At 60.5% G+C, this 22,773-nt stretch overlaps 1 protein-coding gene across 13 annotated transcripts in view; it reads left to right on the top strand.

Moving 5' to 3' along the window:
- The window catches only part of IQSEC1 (IQ motif and Sec7 domain ArfGEF 1), a 284,665-nt gene that overhangs the window by 169,284 nt on the left and 92,608 nt on the right, over positions 1-22,773 (top strand). For 3 of the 13 annotated variants that reach the window (XM_064496183.1, XM_064496181.1, XM_064496184.1), the window contains exon 1: positions 18,227-18,442. The exons of 3 other annotated variants lie outside the window; for them this stretch is intronic. In XM_064496183.1, coding sequence (XP_064352253.1) covers positions 18,309-18,442 — 134 coding nt within the window. In that variant the 5' untranslated portion in view covers positions 18,227-18,308. Of the gene's footprint in view, positions 1-12,189; positions 12,688-18,221; positions 18,443-22,773 lie in introns of those variants that run through there. 7 more of the 13 variants (XR_010384749.1, XM_064496187.1, XM_064496176.1 and 4 more) reach the window with 6 other exon arrangements.

Raw genomic sequence — 22,773 nt, 5'->3', positions numbered from 1 at the left:
GAGTGCCTTTGACTCTACTGGGCTTTGCAAACTGCAGCAGGCTTGGGAAGAGAAGCTACCTGGCACCAGGGTGCCCGGGACACACTTGGAACTTGATAAATAGTTGGGTCTTCTTTTTGTCAATGAAGTGAGTTGGAAGAAAGTGTAGGTGTTATGCAGGAGACGGAGCGATCATTTCAACTGGGAAAGTCAGAAAGCGTTCTTGTAGAGCAGAGACGGTCTTGGGGGATGAAGAGGGATTTCCCACCAACACAGGGGAGGCAGTGCTCCTGGCGGAAGAGGCACGGAGAAGATGCGAGGACGGTGGTGTGTGAGCCTTGGGTCCGGTGTAGTCTGGTGGTGAGCCTCAGAAGTCCCGTGAGGCCAGCAGAGACAAGGGAGTCTCCTGGCCCGCTCCTGCGCGTTCCGGCGGTCAGCAGCTCCGCACCCTGGGTGGGGGAGGCCAGGCCGCAGGCCACCGGGGAGGGCGGTTAGGAAGGCGTCTGTGTGCTGGGCCGTGCCAGACGCCCCTCGTTCCCTGCAAGCTTTCCCTGCTCGGGCGCTTCTGCTGGACCAGGTGAGGCGCGGGTGAGACACACTGAGGGCTCCGTTCGACCACGTGGTCGGGGGACTTGAGAAGCATGTCTTCCGCGGGGAAGCCAGTGAAGGTTTAGGAATCCAGCAGCCCGAGCCAGACTCCACCCCGGGTTGGAGAGAAGTGTCCCCGAGTAGGGCACCAGCATGTCCTTGCCAGGGGCACCCAGCGGGCGCTTAAAGCAGGCAGCACAGGCGTGGAAGGGCTTCGTCCCCTTTGCTGACGGCGGCTTCCTGTGTCACAGCCAGAGCCCGCTGATGGCTGGGGGGAGGGGATGGGTGGGACGGCCATGGAGATTTTACTCAGGGGAATGCTGCTGCCAGGACAAGGCCCCATGGGCTCTCCCTGACAAACGCGTCCTGCCTTCGGCAGCGGGAGACTTAGCGCGTGAGAGTAACCCATGCTGAGCGGCCGTCTGCACCGCAGCCGTGTGCCGGCGGCCCTCGGGTGGGTGGGCAGCCTGCCTGGGGTCTCAGGTGCCCAGGCAACTGAGAGGAGGGAAGAGCCGGGCCCGGGTCTTCTGAGCTGATTCTCTTGTCCTTCAGGGCCTGCTGGGGGCGAGTTGTGTCTCCCAGAATTCGTATGTCGAAGCCCTAACCCCCAGTGCCTCAGAATGCGACTGCAGTTGGAGAGGGGGCCTTCAAAGAGGTGGTTAAGGTGCACGGAGGTCACGAGGGTGTCCCTAATGCAGTAGGTGTAAGAAGTGGAGATCAGGACACATCCACAGAGGTACGACCACGTCTAGTGGTTGATGTCATGCATCTCATCGACGGGCCTTGGGGCACCCAGCTATTTGGCTAAACGGTATTCTGCAGGTTTCTGTGAGAGCGTTTTTGGATGAGACTCGCATTTAAATTGGTGGACTTTGAGTAAAGCAGCCGGCCCTCCCCGGTGTGCGTGGGCCTCGTCCAATCAGCTGAGAGCCTGAATAGCAAAAACATTAAGCGGGAACTACACCTGCCTGACTGCCCTCCGGTTGGGATACCAGGTCTTTTCCCCGTGTCTGGACTCAGATTGAAATGCCGGCCGTTCTGGGTCTCAAGGCTCCAGGCGTGGGGATTAGAAGCTTTCCTGGAAGGGCTAGAATTCAAGGCCGCCAGCTCGCCAGCTGCAGATCTTGTGACTTGCCAGCCTCCGTGGTGACGTGAGCCAGACTTTATAATAAATAAATGTATGTATTTGTTTTTAAATAGGTGTGTGTATAATCAAATAGAGTGTGTGTATCCACACACACACACGCACGCCCTAATGGTCCTCCTTCCCTCAAGAACCCTGAGTCACATGCCACGTCAGGAAACGGGGAGAAGGAGGCCGTCTGCAAGCCAAGGAGGGAGGCCTCCGAAGAAGCCAGCCCGCTGGACACACTGATCTCAGGCTTTGGCCTCCGGCTGCGAGACAGTGAATTTCCGTTGTTTAAGCCGCCCGCCCGGCCCGTGGTCTGTTACAGCAGCCGGAGAAAAGTGCTCCGGGACCTCGCTTGCTTCATCTGTGAAATGGGTACAAGGACCCACCCTCAGGCTTATCAGGGATCTGTGTAGAGCACAGTGTACGTGCACACGCTCTGCTCACCCAGCAGAGCCCACGTGTCCGGTGTGTGGTGGTCAGGGCTGGATGGGGCAGGCAAGGGAGGCATCCGCCTTGGGGGCGGAATTTAAACGGATGCCAAAAACTCTCAGCGATGAAGCAGACAAATGTCAAAACAGGACGTGCAGGCAGGCTGCTGCTGTGGGTCTCCCAACCCTGTGTTACTGTGTGACCGGAAAGGTCACTTCCAAGGAGCCACAACCCCCTGCAGGGCCGAGGGTAATGTGTGAACAGGCAGGGTGGTGTGGAGCTGTTTTTATAGGCATTTTTTAAATTTTCAAACTTTGTTAACTTTTTCCCTTGGGTCAAAAATACAGAGGCCAGAAGGAGGGTACAGCTCAGTGGCAGAGCGCGTGCTTAGCATGCATGAGGTCCCAGGGTCAGTCCCCGGTGCCTCCGTTAAAAAAAAAAAAACAGAGGCTGTTGTGGAAGGTGTGTGGACGGGCGCATTTCCCATCTGCTTTAGCCTTCAGCACCCTGGCCCGGAGCTGGCCGATCCGCGGCTGCATCGTCCACTCCCAGAGGGCCGGGCAGTGCTGTCCTTGAAGGCCGTCCTGAGAACACATTTCCCTCTGCTTGTTTGCAAAGGAGGCTTACGGTCAGGGACTGTTTCTCCGTAGAGGACGTCGTCGGTCGGATGGCACCGCTGGATGAGATCTGAGGATTAGATAGTAGTGTTGAACCGGTGTGCACGTCCCGACTCTGAAACCTGTGCTGCGATTATGTCAGAGAAGGTCTTCTGTTTTCCGGGAAGACACTGAAGTAGCAAGGACTTGAGGTGGGCACCGATGACAGGTGTGCGTGTGTGTGTGTGCGTGTGTGTGCGCACGCCCATGGATAGAGAGAAGGCGTATGATAAAGCGAATGGGGCACAACACAGGACCCTGATGAACAGTGCACAGAATTCTTCCTACTTTTCTTGCAACTTTTTTGTAAGTCTGAAGTTAACTCAAAATCTAAAGTTTGAAGAAAAAAAAAAAGAGCCAGAACTTGCTGAGGCCTGTGCTTAGGCCCTCATTTCTCCTGGCGCCGCCTGCCCCTAGGTCTCTCCCCCTGCTCCCGCCTCAGTGCTTCGAGTCTCAGCCCAGGTGGCACCTCCTCAGAGAAGCCCTCCCTGATCACCTCATCCTGCACCCCCCGATCTCCCCACCCCTTCTTTCACGTCCTCCAGCTTTGTTTCCTTGTTTGTTTGTTCTATTTTTTCTTTTATTGTAGTATAGTTGATTTACAATGTTGTGTTAGTTCTTGGTGTACAGCATGATTCAGTTATATATGTGTATATATATATATATATATATATATATATATATTCTTTTTCATATTTTTTTTGAACCCAGCTTTGTTTTCTTATCATCCTTACCAACATCAGAAGTTACCTCATTCGTTTGCTTAGCGTTTGTCCTCCGTCCCCTGCCTCCAGTGTCAGCTCTGTGGGACTTTGTCTTGTTCGCCCCTGCTCCTCGTCCCCTGTGCCAGGCACACAGTAGGTGCTCAATAATCATCTGTGAACAAGGGAGAGGTTCCGTGATCGTTGGGCTGAAGGCCAGAAAACCTGGAGTCTTGTTGTTCCCGGTTCCCCTCGCCCAGACTTGCCATGGGACCCTGGGCAGTGCCTGCGCCACCTGGACCTTGGTCTCTTCGTCTGTACCCCAGCTCTGAAGCAGGTGGATCACGTGATGCAGGGAGGCGCAGGCTGCCGCCAAGGCTGAGTCCCCACCGCACCCCTCTCTGCTGCAGAGACCGCTGCCGGGGTGGGCCTGCCCCCCCCCCCCAGCCCCACTCCCTGACGGAGAAGATGTACCTCGTGGGCCTTACCCGCAGCCCCGTGCTCCTGGGCAGGTGGCCCCTGACGAGCGTGTGCTCACCCCCTCCCTGGGCTTCCCGGAACAGAGGCGAGCGGGCGGGTTCACGCCGGCATCCTTGGCAGGAAGCGGTACCCTCCCGACATCGGATAGCGCTGTCTTGTTTTCTTGGTAACCTTCTCCTCACAGTGAGTGACACTAGTTTTCCATTTCAGGGAGCAATATCAAATTTCCTTTTGAAATAAACATATTCGGGGGAGAAACCAGTTAACCTGGTATTTTGTGCATTGTTTTTTAACTCGTTATGGTTACAAATTGAAACTCAGTCGGATGCAGGGAGAATGCTGCTCGGAGCCCCGCCATGAACCACAAGCCGGAACCGGACATCGTGGCTTTGCCAGCGTGTCAGGTCCCTGCCCCCCGCAACGCGCTGTTTGTCACATTCAGCTTTGTCCCAGATGGTCTCCAAGAAGTGTCTTTTTACAATCGATTTGCTCAAATCGGGATCCACGCACTGCGTGCACCTCTTATGTCTCCTTTTCTCTGGAAGCGCCCCGCCTGTGTCGTCTGCGCAGTTCTTTGTTGAAGAAGCTGGGCTGTGTGCCTTCAGCACATCCCACGTTCAGAATTTGGCTGAGTTTCTCCCCAAGGTGTCCTTTTTCCTTTTCCTCTGTCTCCTGCAGCTCCTAACAGGGAGTTAGGTCAGGAAGCTTGATTATACTAGTCCAATTTTTAAACCAGTTGCTTTTAAAGGAAACACTAAATAGTATCAAATTAAATGCTAGAATGTCCACAGGGAGGGTCTTGGGAATTGTCTGTCCGTGGAGGCAAGCCATGGGGAAGGTTCAGGTGGGGCACTGCCCTGGGACAGGTCTGGGTGTTGGGAAACAGCCTGGAGGCAGTGGATGAAAAAGAGAGGGGGCAGGTGGAAGCAGGTACCAGCCTAGGACGGGGCAGTCGTCCTGTCCTCTGTGCGCCCGCGCACCCACACCCATCGGGGAGGCTTCCCGTCTGGGTAACTTGGCCTGCGTGCCAGGACCTGGGGAGCTGAGAGCCAGGGGTCAAAGAGTTTAGCCCTTTCAGCACAAGATGGGGATCAAAGGGAGAGCTTTTCTCCTTTGCCCAAGAAGGAGCTGGGGAAGGGCACAGCCTGCAGCAAAGGGGATTGAGGTTAGACCTGGAGAAGGACTTCCATGCCAGGCTGGGGCAGTCGTGGTGCAGAGTGGTTAAGGTGTGTGTTTGGGAGCAGAAATTGCTTCAACTCCTGGCTCTCCCATTTCCCATTTGTGTAACCCTCGGCGTGTCCGTGAACCTGTCTGTGCCTCGGTTTCCTCGCCCTGCAGACGAAACACTAGAACCAGCCTCTAGGATGGGCCTAAGGAGCCATGAGTTCATCACACCGGGGGCACTGGCGCCGGGAAGCACCAGTGACCACTGGGTGTTGTTAGTATCGGACGATGATGAGATGTGTCTCCCTGGAGGTTGTAGGGGTTGCTGCACGCAGAACATTTGAACATTCTGCTGCTCACAGAACATTTCGTTTTGCAGAAGAGGACGCTGAAGGAGGGGAGGGTGTGGGGGTGGATTGCAAAGACCCCAGCCAGGCAGGGCAGCACCCTGGAAAGGTACGGGTCTTGGCGTGGGGCCCCGTGCAGGTCCCAGATCTGTTCCCTGGCTGTGTGACCTTAGGTAAGTCACTGCACGCCTCTGAGACTCCTTCTCTGTCCAACGCTGGGAACCGGGCTGAACCTCTCTCACCTCTGCCGTCTGATTTCTCTCCGTGGCAGGTCTGGGCACAAACCCTGAAGGTCCCTGGCACTGACTGCCGTCCTGGGGCGCAGAGGGAACTGGGTCCGAACTCTCAGAAGAGAGAGCCTGGGAGGGCTGGCAGTCGTTTTAACTGACAGCAGATGTCAGACCCTGCCCTCTGGGGCTCCCTCTGGCCACAGCCAGGCCACCTGCAGCAGTGTCCAGTCTTAGGGGCTGCCTCTGCCCTGACGCCAGTTGGCGGCCACTAGAGCCCTGGGGTGGCCCCCCCCAGACCCTCGGGAGCCACCCAGGATCCTGTGTTTCCCTCAGGCAGCAAAGCTAGGTAACATTATGCAGCTGTCACCATACTTCCTGCTCTCCTGGCCTCGGAGGAAGCTGACTAGCAGGCTGGCCAGTAAGCAGGCCCTGGACCCAGACCCCACCCTGGGCAGGTCACCTCCCTTCCCTGGGCCTCAGTTCCTCATTTGCAAAGTGAATGGCGGGAGGATCAGGTGAGAGCGCTGTTCATTTGTTCGGCAGATGTTCAGTCACCAAGGCCTCCTCTTAGCCAGACTATTCGCTGGGGGCTGAGAAACTCATAGACAAACCCACGTCCACCATCAAGTCACTGCCAGTCTGGCATTCCCAGTGCTGTGAGGAGGCACAGGCATCTCTGGAGCTGGACCAATCATGGGCGGCTTCCCGGAGGCAGTGGCAGCTCAGTGAATCTTGGGTGAGAAGGAACAAAGGGTATAAGAGGTGGCCTGTGGGCCAGACACCCACAGATGTACTTTATTTGGTGTGCATGGGATTAGCCCACATGGGATTTTAAATTTGAATTACTGCAAACATCTATAACCCAAGAGCCTTTAGGAAAAAGGCTGGCTTTCTGACTTCTGAAAAACTAGAGCCCTCATTGCTACAGAGAGACAATTTTCCCTTTAGACCAGTCATGGGCCTCCCCGCTCTGCCGCCCCTGATCACCCCCATCCCTGCTCCCCCCTGCCATCCCCAGGTCCCCGTCGCCGTCAGTGGGACCTCCGTCCGCCCAGTTGTTTGGGTGAGAAATGCAGGCATCACTGTATCCCCCTCCCCACCCCCTGCTGGCCCCCCACTGTCAGCCGCCCCTGCTGGCCCTGCTTGGCAGATGCTCACAGAGTCTAATCACTTGTGCCCCCTCCCAGGCCACCACTTAGCCGCTGCTGCCTGGTCCTGGCCCTGCCCCTGCCTCCACAGCCTCCTCCCTGCTCGCCCTGCCGGGGGCTTGGACACTGGCCCTCGTGCCCCAGCCGCGGACTTGGCGAAGCTCTTTTCTGGCTTCTGCACCCCACCTGCCCCCTGAGCCCTCAGCGGCCTCCTAGGCTTGAGATAAGATGGCAGAACTCAGGTTAAGCTGCACTTGGGGGCTGAGAGCCCACGGGGGTCCCTTGTGACCCAGCGCTCTTAGCCTTCAGCCCCTGATTTCCCATCTGGAAGATAGGGACACTCAGTGCCCCCTCCTTACAAGGTACATGCTGCTTAAGAAGCAGGACGGCCATGGGTTTTGACTGGTGGAGCGCCTGCCTGGTGCTGGGCCCTGCTCTGGGCCCTCCTGGAAGAGGCCAGCGTCCGCAGACACAAATGCCAGTGACACACTTTGCTTTCAGCCTGAAGCAGGGAGAGTTCGACTTTGGAGTCAGGCTGGCAGCGCGGGGACTGGGTGGCACCCCGGGCGAGGGGTCTGACCCGCGGCGCACGTGAGTGTGTGGAGAAGGGAGACCGTAAGGACGGCTGCGGCGCAGGTCGCCGCAGGGCTGGCTCGGATAACGTGCGCGGAGAGCAGAGCCACACGGACGTCCTCCTGCACCTCCCACGGGCCCGCAGAGCAGAGAGGCGGGGGGCACGGACTCGGGTGCCGCAGGATGAGGGCCACAGCCCAGGCTCAGGGAACGGGGATTCGGGGGCAGGGAAGGGGGACCAGGGAAGGCTCTCAGCACAGGAAGCTGTGCTTTTTTCCTCTTCCTCGGGGCACAGATCACTGCCGGGGACGTCTTGGTTTATTTGCTTACTTGGTGCTGGTCATTCCTTCCAGCTGGAGTGTTCGCCCCACTGGGCCCCACCATCTTTTTCATACTGTGCTCAGAGGGTGTTTGTTCCTGAATGGATGAAGGAACAAACAAATAAGTAGTTGGCTTCCTGGAGGCGGTGGCCTTTGAGTTGCCCCTTGAAGGGTAGTGTATCAGGTCCTGGCAGGAACGGCGGGGTCAAAGGAGTCAGAGTGCCGCGCCGGCCGCGATGGGGCTGTGTGCGGGGGCAGGGCGCGGGGCATGGGGTTCAGGGAGCTTACAGGAGAGGGTGCAGCACCTGGGTTGGCAGTGGGGGAGGGCCTGACCAGCCCCGGCAGGGTGGGGACAGGACCAGTTACAAGAACCCAGAAAGAGCTGTGTGCAGAGGCAGCCCACCAGGCACCGTGTCTGCAGCGGGCACAGGAGGGGCAGCAAGCACCCGACCCCCTCCTCCTCCACCTGCCAGGGCCTCCCGCTGGCCACACCCACCGGGTGACAGGGACCTGGTGATGCGGTCCGTGGCCCAGAGAGTGAAGAATCGTTCTGCAGGCGTGGGAGGGACAGCCAGCCCAGGCGTGGGCCCCCTGGAGGCCCAGGAAGCCCTGCGGAGGCAGGTGGCTGGAGGGGGGGCCACTTTCAGGAAGCTCAGTGCAGGTGGCAGGCGGAAAGGGCCTTGCCCACCTGACCGAGGTCAGGAGGAGGGAGGGTGCTGGATGTTGGCGCAGCCCTATGGGAGACCAGGGGAGACCAGCCAAAGGGTGCCCACTGGAGGGGCCACACAGAGACCCAGCCAGCAGGGAGAGGGCCAATGTCTGGTCTCAAAGACGCCCTCGCCGCCAGCTCACCGCCAGGGACGGGTGGGGGACTCCTAGTTCCTGGATGAGACGGGCAGACGGGGACAGCCCCTGAAGTCCGAGGAGGGAGTCGGGCGTGTTTGGAGCCCTGAGATCGTGGGCACTCCTCACCAGACAAGTTGACAAACCTGGCTGGGCCTGGAGGCTGGACTGAAGCTCGTTGACCTCACTTGGCCCCCAGGGGAGGGCCACACCCCCCGACTGGGGTCCTCACCCATCACCCTCCCTAGTGAGGCTGCTGCCTCCCTCCAGTGAGTGCGAGCCCCCGCGGGCCAAGTTCACTGCGGTCAGCATCTCCCAGGAACAAATGTGTCCATTCCTCCGCCTGGGCGGCAGTGACCTCACCCCCAGGGGGCCGTGTGAGTCACTGGGCTGAGGGTGGAGGGCCGGCCAGCTCTCCGCAGAGGCCCGGGAGAGGGAACAGAGGAGGGTGTCAACGTTTCCACGCCGACCTGCTTCCCACCGCCACCACTTCCTGCTGTGGCCCTGTGTCCTACTACGGAGGGAGGAGGGACAGTGGTCACTGGGCCCCTCACACATGCCCAGTGGTGCCGGGGGCTTTTGAAATGCTGACGTGAGCTCACACTGTCCTTCAGAAGACGGCCCGTATCCCACTCCTCGCCCCAGCCAGGAGGGGAGGGACATTTGTTTTCATTTTGGAGGGGAGAACACTGAGGCTCAGAGAGATGACACACGTAGGGACAAAGGAGTCAGATGAATCAGGAGTCTGTCCCCGTTCTCAAGGACAAGCCACTGTCACTGATGAAGATCGTCAGCATTCAGGAAGCCTGAGAGCTCTCGGAGCCTCAGTTTCCTCATCTGTAAAATGGGGGGTAATGATACCCACCCCTCAGGGCTGTTGGGAGGCTGAGAGAGGACCTAATGGGAGCAGGGTTGAGACGGCGGGGCAGCCCCAGCACACCCCTGGGCCACCCTGCCAGGCACTGCTATGTGACGGCTTCCGCTGCCGTCCCATCAGCCCCTGGGCTGGTGGGGAGTGAGGGCGGGGCTGTGTGCAGCTCAGGTGCGAGGCTGGACCAGAGTGATGGCCGTGGGGTGGGGGCTGCCAGGGATGCAGAAGGTGGTCGTGATGGAGAGTGTGGGAGGTGGCTCGTGGGTTGGCCCTGCTGAGTGGTGGGGCCGCTGAGTGAGCGCCTCTTTGCCCGCGGACTCACCCCAGGGGTTTCCTAAACCCTCGGACAGTCTCCCCAGCCCATCCGGCCAAGGAAGCCGGCGACACCCTGGGAGCTGAGAAAGCGGCACCCATCCTCGTGCCTCAGTTTCCCCGTCTGTAAAGTAGGGGGAGGGAAACCCTAACTCGATGCTGTTGGAAAGGCAATGGACCAGGTGGATGCAGCCAAGAGGAGGAGTGAAGAAGGGGGGTCCAGGCCCTCCAGGGTTTTGGTGACGGGCCAGGAGTATCCTCCAGGATGAGAGGGACTTGGAAGGGGCCCCCACAAGGGTCTTGAGCCTCTGGTCCTGAAAATAACACTCTCTGAGATAACCTCCAGTGCCAGGAGTGCCACTTGTCCCTCTCTGCCGAGTGCCTGCCGTGCCTGGTGTCTGGCACAGAGCCAGCATGGAAGGTGTGTGGGACGATGACTCCTCCCAGCGGGGTGGTGAGTGTCCCTGGTGCGGAGTCTGCCCCAGAGCCTGGGGCTGTAGGAGCCAGGAGACATGGGACAGCAGAGCCTAGAGGGCAACGTGAGGGCATGGGGCAGAGGTAAGGAAGGTTCCAGTTTGCCAGGGAGGTGACAGGTCATGGGTAGAAACCTGGGGACTAAGTGAGAAGCAAGGGGTTGACAGGGAGACTGGGAGGGTCTCAGGAAGGGGCACCAGAAGAGAAAGAGGTTCCTTCAACCCCTGTTAGAGCTCTTGACCCTGTGGGGACAAAGGGGAGTGAGTGAGCAGGTGGGTGGAAGAAGGGAAATGGATGGATGGACAGTCGGGGAGGGGATAAATGGAGGGGTGGTTGGAACGGAGGGAGGGACGGAGGGAGGAAGGTGAGAATGGATATGAATGGATGATTGAGTGTGCCGATGGTCGGGGGACGGGGCGGGGGTGGGTAGATGTGTTGTGCAGGAGTGGGTAGAGATGTGTAAGTGGAGGCTGCCTACACCCACAAAAGGCATTGAGAGAACGTCCACTCGTGGGAGGACAGGCCAGATAAACCCTTGAAAGGAGACCTTGCTCCGGGTGGCACGGGGAATCGAAGGCAATATGGAAAGTGACAGGCAGCCTCTGTCGAAGGGAGAGTTTCCTCAGGTCAAAGGAGGCCCACAGTGGAATGGGCAGCTTTGAGAAGTAGTGAGTTTCCCATCGCTGGGGGTATTCAAGGGTATTCAAGCTGAGGATAGGCAGCCACTTCCCCAGAGTGCTGTGGAGGAGCTCCTGGGGTAGACGGGTCCACAGCGGTGGTGTCTGATAACAAGGAGAGAGAATTTGGGTTCCCCAGGCCATGGCCCTTGGAGAAGTCCATCTTGCTGTCAGATAAAAAGTTCTCTCCTGACTTGAGGGACAGACAGGCGTGCAGCTGCTATCCTCACTGTGAATCGGGCTGGAATCCGTGACGAAATTCCCATTCCGCACAGGCCAGGGCAGGGGGCCCAGGGACAGAGACCCGGTCAAGCCCAGCTCCACCCTCCCTGACTCTCTGCGGGCAGGTGATGCCCCTCCCTGAGCCTTGGTTTCCTCGTGGGTGAAATGGGGGCCCTGGGGACCCCTGGACAGCTGAGCGTGATGCCCGGGGCTGCAAGGCACCAGGATCTGGGTCTCCCTGCCCTCTGGGGGACTTCCTGGGGGCTGTGGGTGGGGAGAAGTGGGTTCTGTGAACACTGACCTTGAGCTGTGAGTCACTGTCCCTGGGGCTTCGCCTGGGAAGCCCCGCTGTCTGCCCTGGGCTGGGCCTGGGAGCAGCTGGCAGGGGACGAGGGCAGGGGCTCCAGTGGGAGACTTTCTGGAAAGGCCCAGACCCCGCAACTTGAGGGTGCAACCCTCAGTCCCCCTTGCGACCCGCCTCCACACGGCGGGGCCGGCAGGCACAGGCTGCGCCAGCACAGGCTCCTAGAGCCAGGCTGTGTGGTCATGTCGCCATCCACCACTTCCCAGGGCCGTGAGCTGGGGTGAGCGACCTCCTCGGGGCCTCGGTTTCCTCATGTGTGAAATGGGGCTGATGATAAAATCCACTCCATAAGGTGGGTGGGAGAATTGGATGAGAGCTCAGGGCTCCGCGAGGCCAAAGTGGTCTGGGGAATTGAGGCCGAGGAGGGGCCAGGCACACCCAGGCGAGGAGGGGTTCCAGCCAGGGCTGGAAACCCCATCTCTCCCACCCTTTGGAGAGCCTCGTGGGCCGTGTTCTCCCAGGAAGCAGCCCGATTGTGTGTCTGCTGTTTTCCGTCCACCCCAGGCTTCCTCCAGGAGCGAGGGCAGACAGCCCCTCTCAGTGTCCTGGCCAGAGCTTTAGTGGGCAGGGCTGCGGGCGGCGGGTGTTGGGTTTAGGCCTCTGGGGACATGAGGGAGGATGTGGGCCCGCCCTCGCCTCCCCGCCCACCGCCCACCGCCCTCCTCGCCGGCTCAGCCTCTCCCGCCCCAGGCCAGCCTCTGGACGCAGGACCAGCCCCTGGGCTCCGGGCAGCTGCGCCTTCCCTCACCGGGTGGACGCCCCCCACCGTCCCGCCCCGAGTGACTCACTGCTCCCCTGGCCCACGGCCACTGCTGTCTCCTGGCAGGAGGCAGGCGCAAGGTTGTGCAGAAGCCACAGGGTCTGGTGCGCGAGGGCCGCTCGGCCAGGAGGGTCTGGAGCTGCCGGACAGGGCCAGCACAGCCCAGAGGCTGGCCTGGGGACAGCCAGGCCGGTGGCGGGGACCTGCAGTGGCCTGTGGGAGCCATCGCCTCCCCCTCCCTTGGCTCGGGCCTGTCTTTCTTCTTCCCACCATGGAGAAGGAAGTGACCTGAGTGCCAGCCCACTGGCCGGAGGAGACCCTAGGCTGCCCGCTGCCCACCTAGCCAGGCATGAAGGGTGGTGGCAGCGCCGTGTGGAGCCTTATGTGGAAGTACTGCATCTCTGTGAGGACCCTCAGGTACCAGGGGACACGTGTGTGGACGCAGCTCTGTGGCTGTTGCCTGGCGGGTGGAGGCGGGTGGGCACCAGGCTGGTCCGGTTGCACTGGCTCCGTGAGGTCCAGGCAGCCTGGCCTGGCGGGGAGCAGGGATGGAGGCAGGACAGGCCCCACCTGACACTCTTGGAGAAAGTCAGAGTCTAAGGCAGAGGGGGGAGGGTCCAGGAGCACGCCCGCCCGGGTGCACCAGAGGGTGCCTGGCACTTCCAGCGTGGCTAGCACACGCCAGTGGGCACAGGAGCTGGCGCTTGTCACACAGCACACTGGCCCTGGCCACAGCTGAGTGACCTTGGCCCCGTCCCCCAGCCTCTCTGAGCTGTCACCCACCGGTGGGGCTCCTTCAGAACACAGTGCGTGCGGGACTGTTTCACACCATCGTCCACACGGTTGCTGAGTGCCGAGCCCGGACTCAGGCACCAGGCCTCCCGCATTTTCCTGGCTTTGGTGGGGTGAAGCGGCCTCGCGTTTCTGGCCAGAGGTTCCCACCTGCAGATACTTACAGGATTAGCATGAGGATTAAATGAGGTAACAAAGGGCAGGGCCTGGCACTAGGCCAGCGTGGGGTAAGCTTAGCTGCCGCTGCTACTGGACTTCCCCCCACCAGCGGGGGAGGTGTGCCCGGATGGAGCCCTGCACAGTGGGTGGAGCGGGAGGCAGAGCAGAACGTGCCCCTGGGGGGGCACCCCCGCCCCCGCCCCCGCCCCCGCCCACCGAGCTGGCCCCAGCCCCCACAGCTGTTGAAAGGGTTCAGACCAGGAACAGCGTGCCCGATCCTGAGTGATGTCAGGGGAGGCCGGATCTCAGCCTCAGCCTGCAGAGGAGCTGGGAGGGGCTTAGGGGCCACACCTATTTGGAAGACATCTATTTGGACAACACCTTAGGGCATATTTTTCACTCCAAGGTAAAGGGTTGGAAGAGTCTCCCTCTTTCTTCCCACCCTCATTACCTGTATGTAAACTATACAAACTTCCCCTTGCTTCCTTCCTGCCTGCCTGCCTGCCTGCCTTCTCTCCTTCCCAAAATATTTGTGACCACTTATAGGAAAATACCTACAGTAAAATAAACAATAAAACATCAGGATCAGGAAAAGCACAATGTAGTATAGGATGTCATGGCCTGGGAGGGGGATAGAATGGAACAGAGATAGGCAGGGTCCTGGGGTCCTTCAGCCGAGATGAAAAGTGCTGAGCTTCCTAGCAGCCAAGGGAAAAAGGGAAACCCAGCTACCGAGGTCATGCTCACTGTGATAAGAGGCCATCTTATCTTATAATGGCCACAGTTGTCTCTGCTGCTGGGTCAGAGTGTTTGGGACCCTGGATGGATGGGTGGGTGAGGATGAGAGGCCTTTCAGGGACAGGCCTTGGGCCTGGCTTTAGGGAAACAGGGCAGACAGTGAGGACTGAGGCTTTCTCTTGGGTGGTGATGCAGGCTGGCTGTGGGAACAGAGAGAGGAAAGCTCACCCCCGGAGTGAGTCAGCAGCCGCCTGTCCCTCTGTAGACCCTGGGACAGACCTCCCTGGGCGGGCACCTCGGAGGCCAGGTCAGGCAGGGTGAGCCCCTGGGCGCCTTTCCCACTAACTGCAGAAGGATTTTCCTGTGTCTTGTTCTGACCCGTGGTTTCCGGGGATGGGCGCTCTGGAAATCTCAGGGGTTGTTGACAGGATGCAGTGGGCCCAGGCCTGGGAGGTCCCACCGTGCTCTGCTGGGGCTCACCCCTCTGAGCAGGAGCATCCCAGCCTCATGGAGCCCTGCAGACGGGCCTCTCCACGTCTCGGTCTCCTCATCTACAGGGCGGGGATGAGGGCCGGCGCAGCTCGTGGTCAGTGCCCACCGAGTGTTTGTGGGCACTGCTGGCCATGTGGTGGCGATGAGCAGGCCTGTGGTGCGGGGTTGGTGTGCACACTGGCACGGTGGCTACCTGGCCGTCAGTGACAGAGGACCCACTCAGGGTGGGCGTGGACACCATAATTGGCGCTGGGCTTGCCCCAAACCCTCACTTAGCACCCGTAAGTACAGGGCGCCGTGTGGTTATCCAGGGAGGATGGGCCCTGGGAGCTCCAGGCTCGAGGCGACGGGCTCTGCTCTCCAGACCCCCACCCCATTTTGCTGGGGGCTCCCGAGAGGGCGAAGGCCACTCCCTGAGACCGACAGACCTACTGACAGACAGAGCAGGCCCTCGGCGGGATCCCAGGCCCCTCCGCTGCCAGGGGAGACCTGAGTCAGCAGGTCTGCGGCCCGAGGCGGGGCTGGCGGCGGCCGCAGGGACAAATTGGAGGGTTGTGATCGGACAGCGCATAGTTTTCCACTTGCGTCTTCAGATTCCCCTTCGTGTGCGCCTGTCGCCCTGGCTGAGGCCGCTCACATCTGGAAAAGCGCGAGGTGTGTGGGGAGAGGCTGCCGGCCGGCCCTGGCCCTCTGCCTGGGGCTTCCGCGGCTGCAGCCTGGAGGCCAGGGGCACAGTCTCTGGAACCTGGGCCTCAGGTCTATGAGAGGGGATCCGTGGGCTTGGAACCGTCTCCTGGACAGAACTCCAAGGAGCCGGGCACAGGGACGTCAGAACTGCCCATGGGAGGTGGTAAGATGAGCGTTCGGGGGCCAGTTCCTAAACATCTCGAGCTGGGCGGGCTTCTTGGGGAGACCCTCAATGGGTTCTGTTGGCTTGGCAGCCAGTGATCCTCGTCCCCTCCCCTCCCCAGAGGGAGTCAGAGTCCGGAAGCAGATGACAAAGCCAGTGGAGCCAGCTTAGCAGTCAGGCCGACCTGAGTTTGGAACCGGCTCAGCCCTTCCTGCAGGAGAAGTGACTGTTCTGAGATTAAATGAGGTGCTGCCCGCAGGCTGCCCGGGTGGGGTGGGTGCTGCCTGGAGCCCTGTCTCTGAACACACACCTCAGGAGCCCTGTCTGTCACTCTGTGGTGCTGGTAACCCTCAGCCTCTGGGGTCAGGTGGTAAAGTCTCTCCGGAATCTGGCATTATTTTGGGAAGGAAAGGTCGTTTTTTGCCCTGAGGGCCCAGTGGGGCCAGTGGGGCATTTGGCTGCTGGGTGGGGGTGGGGCGGTGGGGGAAGGGCCGAGCAGACCTTGCCCCAGGCCCCTTCCCTGCGGTGGTACATCTGGGGAGGCGGGCTGGGGAGCAGCTGGCAGCCAGGCTCTGGGAGCTTCCAGGGAGCTTCCCGGACAATTAGCCATCTGATGTCCCTCGGTGGGAGGCCTGTGCGCACAGCTCCTGGGGCTGGGAGCGCCCCCGCCTCCCAGCCTGGCCGGGCCTGGGCTCTCTGGGCAGGGAGGGTCTTTCCCAGCCTGGCACCTCTCCTCCTGTGATGCCCCCCACCCTAGCCCTACACACACACTTCGCAGGGTGCTGGCCCTGTGCTCTGGCTCCTAACCCATCTGCTCCCCTGTTCTGTCTGCAGTGTCCAGGACTCCCTGAGGCTGGGGATGGGGTCTCCAGTCCGGTCCTCACCTCCTCTGGACCCGGCCACTCTCTGGGCACGAGAGCCAAGTCCAGCTCTGGCGGGAGGTCCTGGGCGGGGCAGGGCGGAGTGCGCCCTCACCTCCCTGCTCTGGGCGCTGCGCGGATTCTCTTGGCTGCTCCCCCTCACAGGCAGGGCTGGTTCCCCTCAGCCCTGCAGGCCTGCCTGCCCCCGCCCCCACGCGTGGCCCCGTGGCCTGCGCCCCGCGGAGTCTTGGTGCAGGAGTTGAAGACTCTTCAGTGCCCGGCACCGCGCGTGCACGCCCACACCCGCCGTGGAGGGGGCCCCGTTCCGCCGGGAGAGGAGGAGCCTGGGCCCACGGGCCTGTTATTAGTCATAGGGTCCCTGTGAGGGTCATCGGTGAGGCCCTTCTCCGTGGGGGTGGCACTTGCCGTGGGAGAACCAGGCAGGGGCATCTCGTGGGTACAAGCAACCCAGCAGGTGGCGAGAAAGGCTGAGCACCCGCTGTGCGCCAGGCCCAGGGGTCCGGCCGCGAGTGCGCACACAGCCGGGCCTCACGGGGCTGGCGTTCAGGCGAGAGAGGGACAGTAAGCGCAACAGGCGGACGAAGGTGTCTTCTGACAGGGATCCGAGGAAGAGGATGAAGCTGGGCGGAGTGACAGAGGGACCGGGCAGGAGGGCCACGTGGCCTGGGTGGTCCTTCCGGAAAAGCCTCTCCCCGGTGTCCTGCCGCTGCCGAGCGGGTCTGTCCGTACAGTGAGATGCGAGGCAGCCGTAAAAAGGAATGACGCACTGATCCATGCCGTGACAGGTACGAACCTTGACAACACCAGGCTACGTGAATGAGCCAGTCATGAAAGGCCACAGAGTGTATGGTCCCATTTACGTGACTGTCCGCAAGAGGCAAGTCCACAGACACAGGAAGCAGGCTGTGCTTGTCCAGGCTGGGGCGTGGTGCCCACGGTGACTGCTTCACGGGGACAGGGTTTCTTTCTGGGACAATGAAAATGTTCCAAACTTAGATTGTGGTTGATGTCTGCACAACTTTGGATATGCTGGGATTACTGAATTGCACACTTTAAATGGGTGAATTTTATGGAATGTGAATGATATCTCAATAAAACCATTTAAAAACAAACAAGAGAAAGAACAGAAAGGCCTGTGTGAGAGGGGGTGGCCTTGAGTCAAGAGTGGCAGGAAGGAGTGAGCTTGGGGAGACCTGGGGGAGAACGGTTCCAGGAGGGAAGACAGCAGGTGCAAAGGCCCTGAGGCCGGGCATTTGGGATAAAGGTCAGGGAGGCAGGAATGTGCCATCCCCAGGGTCTAGAACCAGACTCTTTTGAGGACTTGAGAGTTTACTGAGGTTGAAGGAGAGACAGGGCAGGGTTTTAAGCAGGACAATGATGCGATGTGCTTTCTGTTTTAAAACAATCATTTGGGCTGCCATGAGGAAATGAGACAGTGCAGAGGGCAGGGTGTGGGTGCTGAGGGGGTGGGGGAAAAGGGAGACTGGTCAGGAGGCAGTGGCCCCGTCTCAAAGAGAGATGGTACTAGCAGCTGTGGGCAGTGGGAATTCAGACGGGGAGCAATTCACTCGCTCTTGGAGGGAGGCTTCCTGGAGGAGGGGCCTGGGCAGGGCCTCCAGGAGTGGGGGATGGGCCAGGCAGTGTCGGGAGGGGCCCAAGGGCTGTCCAGGTGGCACCACTAGTGTGGGGACAGGAGCTGAGTGCGTGGAGGCCTCAGAGACCCACCCAGCCACAAGGGACCAGGCTGAGCACCCCGCCCCTCCACCCCAGGTCCCGTGTGGGCCTGCGTTCAGACTAAGTAGGGCAGCCTCCCTCCAGGCCACCTGTCCTGTGCCTTTGTCCTTCGGGCTGGCCCTCAGTGAGAGTGGTAGCGCCCATCGGGCCAGAGACCCAGCCAGGCCTGGCACTCTGAACAAAGCAGCCTGGACGAAACTCGAGTGTCCCCGAAACGGGATCGGTCACGAGAGACCAGCAGGGAGGATCTGTATTATTTATCTAGTGGAGCCTCTGGGGCCTGCCTGGTCTGGGGCACTCGGACTGGCCAGTCCTCGAAGAAGGGCGCCCCCTGGGCAGAGGGCTGGCAGGAGCCCCAGGGTCCCGAGGGTGCCCAGGGCGTGGTTTCCTGGATGCGGGCTGAGCAGGGAGGAAGTCGGCGGTCAGGCCCTGCAGTGGGAAGGGCCCGGCAGCTTGTCCCCAGGGGCCACGGAGGCAGCAGGGCGCTAGGGCTCCAGGGAGACCCCCGGCCTCTCCGGGTGACACTGTGAGTACTGACTGCCCGTCCAGGGGTGGGGAGGGGGCTCGGCCGCCCGGCAGACCTGGGGGGAGCTGCCGATTGTGGGGGGCAGCAGCCCCGGGGAGGGTCTCTGGGGCTCCTGTCGGAGTTGTGGCCGCTTCCGGGAACTGTTTTCTGCGCCCTCTTCTCACTGCCTGGAGGGTGCAGCCGGCCCGGTCCCCCAGGTGTTTCCCCGCAGCTGCCAGGAAGGCAGTCTCAGCTGCAGGCGGGAAGTTCGTTCGCTCCCCTGGGGGTTGGACCAGCCCCATGCCCTGGAGGGGGGACGTCCGGGGCCCCACAAACACCCTGAGAAAGAGGGGCTGTGGCCCACACCCACTTCACAGCTGAGTGAGCTGAGGCCCGCAGAGGTCACACAGCGGCAAAGGGCCCGGAGCGCGGCTGGTGCGGCTGCGCCCCTCCCCGGGGAGCACACACTGCGAGCGCGGAGGCTCGGGCGAGGGGGCAGAGGCTTCCCGTTCGTCCGTCAGTCCACGGGGTCAGCTTTATGCCGGGAGGACACTGCCCTGGCAGGTCTTCCCCGTCACTCCCCCAGGGCCATTTCCCCAGCTGAGCAGTGGTCTGTGCATGTCCCCTGGGGAGCTCCCACACCCGCGGCAACTTCAGCTTCTTCCTAAAATGGTCCAGAATGGAACCCTGAGGATCTGCAGATCCCCGGGGCAGGAGGGACTGCAGGGACAGTCCCAGGGTGGGGGCAGCTCTGGACACACGGAATGAGAGATTCGGTGAGGCTCTGTGCTGTCCTGCAGGAAATCCCCTTTGGCGAGGCTGTGGACCGGGCCACCTGTCCCACAGGGAGGTTCCCCGGCACGTTCTGCTTCAGAGTAAGTAGGGCGGCCTCCTTCCAGGGCCACCTGTCATGCGCCCTTGTCCCGCCTGCTCAGGCTGGCCCTCTGAGAGTGGCAGCACCCCTGTGGCCCTGACAGCGCCTGGGAAGGGGAGTTCCTGTCACCGCAGGTCCTGTGGAAACCCAGGCCCAGAGACATTAGGGGTCTGTGCAGCAGCTCCCAGCCGAGTACACTGGGAAGGTAGGGTCCGAACCCGGAATGACTCCCAGCCTCTGTCCAGGGTGCAGGGGACGGGGTGAATGATCCCATGGTGACTGCATCCCTGGGTCTCAGTTTATCCCTTTGCAGTGGGTTGGGCTCCAGTCCTCAGGAGGGGGCTGCCTGTCCCCGGGCCCCCAGTAGCTGGGACTAGGGTCGGGGAGGCTTGCTGATTGCTGAGCGTGGCTCAGCAAAGGCTTTGCCTGACCCGTCCATGGAAACCCTGAGCACCCCAGTGAGCCGGGGCCATGGGAGGACCCCAGTGGTCGGGCCGTTCAGAGCCCAGGGCCTCGGCCCCCAGCGTGGCATCTCCAGCAGTGACCTGCCTTCCTGTGGGAAGACCCCTCCTGTCCAGCCGGGCAGAGTGCACCCCGCGGGCAGGCGGGGGGAGAGCATCAGGGGTCAGGACAGGGGGCTCTGGGGTAGGGGCTAGCTTACAGGGGCCCCCAGACAGGCTGCCCCCTGTCCTGAGGCCTCACGTCCTCACCTGCGGACCGGCCTGGTGGAGCCGGGAGCCAGAGCGCCCCGTGACTCCCTGCAGAGCTTCAGCACCTCACTCATTCAGTCATTCAGCCAGCATTTATTGAACACCTGCCGTGTACCGAGCACTGTGTTGTCTCGGGATACAAAAGCGACAAACAAACCAGATAAAAAGGTGGTGGTGGGGTGGCCAGCAAGGGAAGGGCACCTGGCCGGATGTGGTTTATTTTCAAAGGTACACATTGCTGCCTGGAAAACAAAACCAGCTAGCGTACCAGATTCGTGATTTCACTGGTGTCAGTGTTTAAGATGAAGCAAAGCTAGAAAGTAAAAAAGAAGTAGGGAGATTTGAAGTTCATTTGGAGAGCAGGTGGCAGTCAGAGAGGGCCAGAGTCTTTCAGGGTCGTGGGAGCCTGGGCTCGAAGCGTTGAGCAAGGGAAGTGGGGGCTGAGGGACTGAGCTTTGCTGCCTGCAGCAGGGAGACAAAGCCATGCTGTGGAGGGAGCCCGGGGGCAGCCCAGCACTCCCTCCCCGAAACCCCTGGAAGTCCCCAGACCAAGGGCCAGTTATACCGTGCCCCTCCTCAGCCCGGCTCCGCTCAAGTAGGTTCTCGCGCTCAAGCATCACTGCTGCTGGTCCTCCTGGTTAGCGCGTGGGTTGCGGCTGCATTACGGGCCGACGGCCCCAGCGGGGGCCGGGCTCCGCACCCCCACCTCCACTTGCTGGAGCATAAAGGAGCCTGCTTCCTGGTCACCAGATACATCAGGTTTGGATGCCTTCCCTTCCTGTCCCTTCCCTGCCACACCTTGAAGAGCCCGCATCCTCAGAGAGTTGTCCTCAGGCCTGGATGTTTTCCAGGTGACCCTTTCTCCGGGGGTGTGGCCTGTGGTGGGACATGGAGTCCACGGAGCCACCTCTGGACCCCCGCATCTCCCAGAGGACTGCCAGCCTTGTCCTGTGTAGACCCCTCCCCTAGGTTTGGAGTGAGCAAGGGTTTTGCAGGACCTTGACCCCCTCCATCAGAGAGCCAGACCCCTTCTCAGAAGTGGGGGTGCTGCCGAGCTGGGAGGGCTGGGAGGACTGGCTGGGCGTGGAGCTCCACGGAGCCCTTCAACTGGAGGTGGGCCATCAGCCAGGAGAGGGTGGGACTGAGGGTCCTCACTGCAGCCTCCCCCCTCCCCGAATCCCCCCACACGTGAACCAGGCCAGCGTGCGGCATTCTCTGATCTTCACTGCAAGCCTGTGCAGGAGGGGTCCTTAGCCCCATTCAACAGATGAGCAAACCAGTGCCCAGAATCCCTATCAGTGTGACACCACCTGCTTCTAGGAAAGAGGTGGGAGGGCTACTGCCAGGCAGAGTGGGGCATCAGCTACACCCAGGCTGCTGGGCCTGGGTGCTGGGCTGTGGTCAGCTACTGAACCAGGCTGAGAGCCAGGCTCTCGTACCAGAGTCTCACTCTGCTGCTTTCTTGGTTATATGACTTTGGCTCATCAGATCACTTCGCTGAGCCTCACGGTAGAGGGCCGTCTAGCTGCAAGGGACAGAAACATCCAAATCAAACAGGCCTATGTGTAAAAGGGGCTTTACTGGCTTATGGAACTGCAAAGTCTAGGAGACACTAGCTTCAGGAATGGCTGGATCCAGGAGTTCAGTTTAGGTATTGGGTTTGGACTTTGCAACACTCACCTTGCTTTCCTTTCCTCCCTGCTGGCTTCACTTTGAAGGAGACCTCCATGTGGGTCCCTGGCTCTTTGCCTGGCAGGTAGGGCATACTCCCTGACCCTGCAACGGGCCAGCTACAGCTGCCAGGATGTGGTGAGCCACACGCTGTTTCTGTCTTGGGATGTCGACAGTGCCCTGGGGGAGGTAGGACAGGAAAAGGAGTTACCACAAAGGCAATCAGAGCTGAGCAGGGGGAGCTCCAAGGCCCACGTGAGCCCAGAGGAAGAACATCAGAGTTTACATCCGGATAGGTTCCCCAAGGGCTTCCTGGAGGAGGTGGCAGCTGCGCTAGACTTTGAGGGCATAGGAGTTGGCCCAGGGAATGAGAAATGAGGGAGCAGAAGCCCTTGGGTCCCATCTGGGGCTCAAGTGGGCTCAGGACCCGTGAACAGTGGGGCTGACGTGGCTGTAGTGGATTCTTGGGGTTCCAGCCCAGGCTCAGAAGTCAGGATCGGTGCCTGGGTGGGCCAAAGGGGAGACTGGGCCTGCATGTGGGCAAAAGATGGCCTGGCTTCCAGGCTGCAAGGACAGGAAAGAAATCGCATTTAGTGAGCACCTACTGTGTGCCTGTAACTTTCCACGTCGCCTCATCCTGCTGCACAGTGGTCCCTGGATGTCCCTTATCCCCACTTTGCAGAGAATGGGTGCGGGATCAGCACAAGCCTTTTCTAAATAAGTCAGTCAAGTGTATTTCCCCACAAATTTAGAATGTGCAGCTCACGCATCGGCCAGACTCCGTGGGCTCTGCTCTGGGATGCCCCGGGGACAGAGTAGTATGGGGAAGTCACCACATTCAAAACAGTTGTGTGTTGAAACACCTTCCCAGCAGACTAACCACCAGGCCTCCCATCACACCCGGAGCAAACACAGTAAATCTGAAACCCGATGCCTGCAAAACAGGGGCGTGTCGGGGCCAGAGGCCAGTGAGAGTTGTGGCGCCCAAGATCCTACCCCCCACCCTCACCGTGGGCGCGGACAGACGCCCTGTTCCTCAGCAGCCTGGAGACCAGCTTGGTTCTGAGCTTTGAGCAGAGAATTTTTAAACCACTTCT

Source organism: Camelus dromedarius, chromosome 17 (assembly GCF_036321535.1).
Source record: "Camelus dromedarius isolate mCamDro1 chromosome 17, mCamDro1.pat, whole genome shotgun sequence".
Taxonomy (NCBI): domain Eukaryota; kingdom Metazoa; phylum Chordata; class Mammalia; order Artiodactyla; family Camelidae; genus Camelus; species Camelus dromedarius.
This window is presented reverse-complemented; position numbering and strand designations above follow the sequence as displayed.